This window comes from Sinocyclocheilus anshuiensis, unplaced genomic scaffold, assembly GCF_001515605.1.
Source record: "Sinocyclocheilus anshuiensis isolate Anshui unplaced genomic scaffold, SAMN03320099.WGS_v1.1 scaffold2328, whole genome shotgun sequence".
Lineage (NCBI taxonomy): Eukaryota > Metazoa > Chordata > Actinopteri > Cypriniformes > Cyprinidae > Sinocyclocheilus > Sinocyclocheilus anshuiensis.
Window position 1 is genome coordinate 60,625 of NW_015546179.1, and position 8,138 is coordinate 68,762.

An 8,138-nucleotide genomic window follows, 5' to 3' on the forward strand; every position below is an offset into this window, starting at 1 on the left:
TATTTAAAACCAGACTGAAACACTTCGTGAATACCATGTAGATCTAAAAATGAATTCAATTGTCCAAATACTACCTTCTCCAGTAGTTTGGAAAGAAACTGAAGTTTTGAGATAGGTCTAAAGTGAGCAAAGACTGATGAATCCAAGTTTGATTTCTTGATTACTGGTTCCACTGCTGCATGTTTAAAAGACTTAGGTACGACTCCCGAGGCTAGGCTACTATTAATAATTGCAAGAATTTTAGGACCAACAGTTTCAAATGAGTCTTTCAGAAGACTAGGCGGAACAATATCCATGCCACATGAGGATGATTTAATTTTAACAATGATCTCTCTCAATGAGGTAAGAGGCACCGGCACAAACTGATTAAAAACAGCAGAGCACTCAGTGGAAATGGGTAAAAAAGTCAATGGCCATCCATCTATCATTTCTAAGTCATTTAGACTCATTTAAGCTTCAATTCTACCTAATTTTTGTATCATCTGTCTATCATTTTAATATTTAGAACCGTTTCAAACTTTCAGGTAGGGCTGTGCAATATTGAAGAAAATGTGATGTGATACCTTGTTAAAAATTTGATATTCAATAAACGATATGATATTGCTTTAAGTGTGCAAAATCAATTTAAGTTATATTTTAAAATATTTAAAAATTAAAATTTTAATTTTTTGTCAGACAGCAAGACAGGATGGCAAGTAGATGTTTTCTGTAACTTATTGCACTTAACTCTTTTTAACGTCAAAGAAGTCTGGCACGTGCCCAGTCTATTCTCTGCTATATGCGTTGACCTAAAACTTTTGACTTTTTGCAACATTTTATTAAATGATTCATTTTATCTATTAAAATGATTCAGATTATTCAGCCTATTATTAAAATGATTCAGATATTGCAATGCCATTGCGATATGCATATCACGATATTTACATTTGTGATATTTCGATCATTTTATTATATCGTGCAGCCCTACTTTCAGGCTAGCCAACATTAAGTTTGTCTTGACGAACTTCATCTAGTTCTCTGGGAAGAATCATAAATGTGTTAAATCATCTAAATTAACAACATGATCTATTACTCTGAAGCGATCGATATTGTGTATAAATAGCGTGTAACTGAGTCCATCCTAAAGAGCGGCTCACTGTTACCAGCTATAATTATCATGTGGCGTATCAATAACAATGACTCAGGGTTTGTGGGAAAGTGAATGTCAAAGCAGCTTTGTGGGCTAATACAGATCAGGATTACAGTGAATGTACTGGGAACCTTGTTTAAATCTAGAAACACTGGATTACAGACACGTGTCTCGAGGCTAAACGAGACGAGGCCGAACCTGACGTGCAGCAGTTTGGCCGTCTGGACGAAGCAGGACTGATCCGTCTCCTTCAGCACCTCCTGAGCATATCCCACAAGGCCGCTGTTCTCCAGCATGCCCTGGTACTCCTCCACCTGCGCCCGCAGACGCTCCACCCGCAGACTCCGGCTCTGCTCGATGGAGCGCAGCATCTCCGTCCTCCGCTCCTGAAGCGTCTCCAGCAGACGCTCGAAGTGTTCGCTGGCGCGTCTCTCGGCGAGCTGCCCGTTCTCCTGCGTTCAGAGCTAGATCTTATCAAGGTGCTTCTTACGACTATTTTGAGAGTTAGTAAGCAAAACAAAAGAATTATCACAACAATCAGTCCATATCGATAATTATCACCATAAATGTCAAATCTTTAATTTCTTTCATGTTTAAAGCCAGATTTTTGCTCCAAAGGGAAAGCTGTAGAAACCAGACCATTACTTTTCCTTAGCAAAATTAATATCTTCATTTCTTAGTTTCTGTATGTTCTAATGAGTAATATAGTTTCAAATCATGAAACAGGTTTGCACTGCCTGGTAATACTAATACACTGCAAAAAATTATTCTCTTAGTATTTTTGTCTTATGTTCTAGCATTAATATCTAGGGGTTAAAGCAAAAAAAAAAAATCCTGAGCCTGAACTTCTTCCCGGGGAGCGGGGCAGCACATGCAATGACTGGCAACTTTAACATGTGAAAGGATACTATGGCAAAGTTATCGCTTTCTTTATTCAAACTGATTTATTTTCATGAATATATGACTGACCTGAAGAATGAAAGCTGTATCATACACTTGGAAAATTATGAGCTATATCACTGCTTATCGACTCTAGGGGTGTGACAACACACTTAGCTCACGAGATGAGACAAAATACAGATACTTGGTTCACTAGAACAAGACAATGTTTTAATACTGTTTTTAAGAAATTTTTAATGACAAAATATTTGTTTTTTAATTACAAAAAGTAAAACAATGCGTTGTATTTAGAAATATTTTAACTAATCTAGGGCTGTAACTAATGATTATTTTGGTAATCAAGTAATCTACTGATTATTTTGATAATGGAGTAATCTGATATTTTTAGTAACACAAACAGACCTAAGTGAAAACCAGGCTTTAGTATGACTATTTATATATAAACTAACGATGAGGCAATAATAATTGACTCAAAAAATATATCAAAACCAAGAAATTACATGATTGTATTGAACAACACTGTTAAAATACATAAATGTAATATGCCTATACATAATATGAACATAACCAAGTACATTATGTACTATAACAAACACCTGCAGAGGTTTCATTTTACAGCGTGATTAAACCATGTTTAAATCCATTTAATTGTAATATTTGGCCACATGCAGAAACTTTTATTTTGAAATCGCGATGTATAATACATGGCATATTTAGACATAGGTTGATGTATTCTGCTGTGTTGGCAAAGGTTTATAAATGATTTACGTTACAAATCTATTGAGATAATGCACAGTGTTTTTCTAGATGAACGTTAAGCAATTCAAACTCACAGCATATACAGAGGAAGAGTTTAGCCCCTTTCACACATACAGTCTTTACTGGTAAATCACCGGTAAGTTACCATTAATACATCATGTGTGACCTTTTTAAAAATCCCGGTAAATTTGTTCTGGCGATCATATAGTTTTATGGAGATGACATGATTACTCTGAGCTGTTTACAAAGCTCCGCAGCTTTTTAATGAGTTATTCTATGTAAATATGCGCTAGATGGACATCTTTGACCATTGCGTCTCGCAGCTTTTCGTTGCGCTTCTCCATTCATCAGCTGCGACTCTGCAGTTGGATACTATTATACGCGTCTCGTGTTTATAAGAGCAAAACATTCTGACTGGCTAGTAATGTTAGTTTGGTTGGGAGTGAAAGCTGTGCTCCTCTCATACATTGGTAGGCGAACTCATGAACTCGAAAGTGATAAACAAGTTTTTTTTTTAAATGTAGGACTATTTTTGTTTCCGCAGCCAAACGCTGCACGCCGGAGATCCAGCACGGTGCCGGAGAACTTTAAGCCCTGAATATCTAAACATTCTTGAATCAAGATGCATTTACTTGACAAGTAAAATGATTTAAAGGGGTCATATGATGCGATTTCATTTTTTCCTTTCTCTTTGGAGTGTTACAAGCTCTTGGTGCATAAAGAAGATCTGTAAAGTTGCAAAGACTAAAGTCTCAAAACCAAAGAGATATTCTTTATAAAAGTTCAGAGTGAGCCACACCTATCTAAAACGGCTCGTTCTAACACGCCCCCACATGTCTACCTCACTATGTGGGAAGATTTGCATAACGCCGCCCAAATGTTCACGCAAAGAAAGAAGGCGTAACTTTTATTCTCGCTGTAGTATTGTTGCTGCCGCCATGTCGTGAAGACACTGTGTGCTTCGTTGTGAAAGCGAAACTACTTTGTTTGGTCTTCCAAAAGAGGACGATATCCGCTTCGTCATGCCTAGAGCTGATCTGTGCTGGTCGCTGAGGGAATACATCAACTTAGTGCTGTGGCTCGCCGGCACATTTTATGGAGGACTGTTTACTGATCCTGGGAGAGTAACGTTAGAATAAAATGCCGGCAGTTCTGACTCACGTAAGTACGTTTTCTTTTATCATTTGCCACTGATGATTCAAACGCGAGTTTTGGGCAGTGTGGAGTAGCACTTGTTGTTTGTCATTTCTCTCAATAACTGCAGCTGGGTTATTTTGATTAGGTTAAAAAAATAACTAAAAATGACAGCTAACTAACACAATAAAAACATGATTGCATAATAAAAAACATGATTTTTGAACATTTCTTTGCATGTCTTTGCATATAAACTCTTCATATGTATATATCTGCTACACTGCAAAAAAATTAATTCTTACTTAGTATTTTTGTCTTGTGTTCTAGTATAAATATCTAAACATTCTTGAATCAAGATGCATTTACTGTACAAGTGAAATGACTTAAGATATTAAGTCTTGTTGTCTACAAAAAAAAAATTGTTAGTTTTTGCTTAAAACAAGCAGAAATATCTGCCAATGGGGTAAGAAAAATAATCTTAATTCAAAAGCTAAACAAGATTATTTTTCTTGCCACATTAGCAGATATTTCTGCTTGTTTTAAGCAAAAACTAACAATTTTTTTTTTGTAGACAACAAGACTTAATATCTTAAGTCATTTCACTTGTACAGTAAATGCATCTTGATTCAAGAATGTTTAGATATTTATACTAGAACACAAGACACAAACACTAAGAGAATCATGTTTTACAGTGTAATAAGTAGCAGCTCGAGTTAGGATGCAGATGCAGATGCTCATTAATGTCAGTGACATCTGTAAAAATTGTAGCAACCTCATTTTTATATGGTGAAATGTAATTATTCTGCCCGAGTTTTTTTTTTTTTTTTTTATTAACTACTGGTCTTCCATAGTAGCATACATTTAAATCATGATAAACACAGTTAAAACCACATATAGCACCTCAATACCATGGTAAACATATAACTGGTTTTTAGGTATTTGTATGAAAAACAGTAGTCTAAATACATTTAGTATAAATGCACAAACGCTATAGCTTAATCACAGAAAATACTGTAATTATATTCCATTACTCCTTTAATCGTTTTGTTCCGCTTTTGGTGCATAAACATTATATTAAACATTTATCGAACTCTCCATATTGTTTTATCAAGGAAAATTATACCGTGAAGATTCGCGATAATTATCGCTATTGATTTTTCGCCCAGCCCTTGGTTTAGGTCATAGTAGGGATGGACGATGTGACCATTCCTATTTCACAGTATCTTTGCTATTGTCTTAACTCTTCCTATTTTTAATAACAAACAATAGGACAAACACAGAAAGACACAAGTGAAATAAAGAGCGCTTGAAGTGTTTAACAGCAGCGCGACTCTAATTCTCACCGATCACGATCTAGTACTGTCAAACGGATTGTGTTGAGGTGGATGCTGGATTAATAATGACGGGAAACGCTGAGATGTTGAGGGTGAAGCCCTGTGAGAGACATGCTGATATATCTGGCTTTAATTAAATGCATTTAAAGGGGCGATTGCTTGACGATGCTAAAAAGAACATTATTTTGTGTATTTGGTGTAATGAAATGTGTTTACGCGGTTTAAGATGAAAAAAACACATTATTTTCCACATACTGTACATTATTGTTTCTCCTCTATGCCCCGCCTTTCTGAAACACGTCGATTTTTACAAAGCTCATCGTTCTGAAAAGCGAGGTGTGCTCTGATTGGCCAGCTATCCAGTGCGTTGTGATTGGCCGAATACCTCAAGCGTGTGACGGAAATGTCACGCCCCTCACCATATTTGGAAACACACAGCTCCATGACAACAATACTACAGCGAGAATAAAAGCTACGCCTTCTCTCTTTGCGTAAACATTTGGGCGGCGTTATGCAAATCTTCCCACACAGTGATGTAGATATGTGGGGGCAAATCATGTCATTTGACCCCTTTAAACTGTAATTACATTCATTTATTTTGACGCTGTATCTGCTTCATTTCATGAACTCCCTCAGAGTAGAGAACGATATTGTTGGGTTTTTCCAGCTGAGAAACGATAAACACTGACAGCCAGTCAGAATCCATTCAGGTTTAAAGGGCCGGCGCATTTAAAACAGCAGATGATGTTAGAGTTAGCGTCGTTAGTCATAGCGGAGGTGCAGAAAAACACACCAGTTTAATAAGACAAACCCACTTTTCAAAGATGCTTCCAAAAAAATGGATGTCGGAATAAATGGTGGTATGCAGTGTTGGGGGGGATGCATTAGAAGTAACATGAGTTACATAATCAGATTACTTTTTTCAAGTAACTAGTAAAATAATGCATTACACTTCTAAATTTACAAAGAAATATCTGAGTTATTTTAAAATAAGTGGCTTTGTTCAGTGACAGTGTTGAGAGAAATCGGGAGTAAATGCAGAGATAGAGGCTCTTCCTTCAGGTTGAGGATTATTCATTTCACTTTTGGTGTGAAAAGGCCTTTACAGCTGCCAAATATATCACTTTTGGGATTTTTGTTATTAAACAAACAAGCAAACCCAGCCCGGATGACAAAATGTAACAATGCATTACTTTCGCAATTAGTTACATTTTATGAAGTAACACAATATTGTAAAGCATTACTTTTAAAAGTATCTTTCCCCAGCAGTATTAAGGAGAGTATTAACGAAGATTCGAGAAACCTAACAATCGCTGCATGATGCCATTTGTCGTGAGGATAAAAATAACTTCCCAAAACGTTCAATACGCTGATATTAAAAATGCATTTAAGAGCTCATGGACATAAACAGAACATAAATAAGACATCAACGGCAGCATTAACCACTTCTCTGAATAAATTATCATTGAGTGTAAATCACATCAACAGAGCACGCCTGTTCCGATTGTTCCGACCAATCAGGATCAAGCAGGAAATGAGCTCGCCGTTACCTCTGTGTGACGCATCATCTCCTCCAGCTCAGAAATCTGAGTCCTCACTTGGTCTTCTTTACTAATTAAGTAATGGATACTCTTCGATAGCTTCTCCTGTTGACAGAAAAGTGAAGCCTATTAGAACACAGTGGAAATAAACCGGCCTCCCGCATGATTTCTGGACAGAACGAGACACCTAACACAGCTTTTGTGAGTGCTGTGATCCGGACAGAACATCAAAAGACAGAAGTGATCGCATTAAGAATGAATGAGTCCCAGCTGGTGTTTGCAGACGTCTAGTATTTCTGACTCGGCCGCTTCTTCATGCTCCCTCCCCGGACAGAAACACGAGCGCTTGTTTTCAGCTCGGGCATCAATACTTTAAAGGGGTCATGAATTGAAAAAATAGACTTGATCTTATGACCTATAAAGAGGTCATTTGCACTATAAAAACATGCTGTGAGCTGATGTTGACCAATCACAGCAGTGGACGCTTACACTGAAGTCTTAAAGAGACACGCCTAACTAAACAGTTCAAAGTAGGATAGAAAATGACCATTTATTTCTAAATTATTACTCCTACTAATAGTCATACAGCTCTGGAAAAAATGAAGAGCCCACTGGAAAATTCTAAGTTTCTCTGGATTTACTAGGTGTGGGTTTGAATAAAATGTTAATATTTATTTTATTCTATAAAAGGTCTGATAACATTTTTTCCATAAAAATATTGTCATTTAGAGTTTTTTTTTGCTGAAAATGACAATTTGCCAAAATAACAAATGATTTCATTTGTTGCGATTGAAAATCAGGGTTATTCCACCAAATATGGACTTCTTATGAAGTTAAAACATTAAAAATAAATATAAACATGTTTAAAAACATGGCATCTTTTTTTGTTATTTTGACCATTTATCCAAAAAATGCTCTAAATTACAACATTTTTATTTAAAATATGGAAGAAATGTCTTCAGTAGTTTACAGAATATTTTTTTTTAAATTAAGTTTTACTCAAACATGCAACTAAAAATCACAAATCCAGAGAAACTGAGTTTTCAAGTGGTCTCTTCACTTTTTCCAGAGCTGTAAGTGCACTATGGAAGCCCATTTCTGCCACTGAATAATAAAAAAACAAGAAAGTGAGACTTTTTAATCTCACCCTTATGATTTTCTTCTCAGAATTGCGAGGTATTAACTCTCAATATAAACTCTGAGAAAAGTACTCCTGATTTCAAGGAAAAAGTCAGAATTACAAGATATAAACCCAATATGAAATCTGAGAAATGAAGTCAGAATTGCACGATATAAACTCACAATTGCGCAAAAAAAAAAAAAAAAAAAAAAGTGGAGAAA

The 8,138-nt window shown here is 36.0% G+C and overlaps 1 protein-coding gene across 1 annotated transcript in view; it reads right to left on the reverse strand.

The window, feature by feature from the left end:
* LOC107701382 (E3 ubiquitin-protein ligase TRIM36) overlaps positions 1-8,138 on the reverse strand; it is a 38,709-nt gene that overhangs the window by 16,441 nt on the left and 14,130 nt on the right. The window contains exons 7-8 of the mRNA XM_016503379.1: positions 6,807-6,902; positions 1,328-1,581 (exon numbers count right to left, since the gene is read on the reverse strand). Of these exons, the coding sequence (XP_016358865.1) occupies positions 1,328-1,581; positions 6,807-6,902 (350 nt within the window). The remainder of the gene's footprint in view (positions 1-1,327; positions 1,582-6,806; positions 6,903-8,138) is intronic.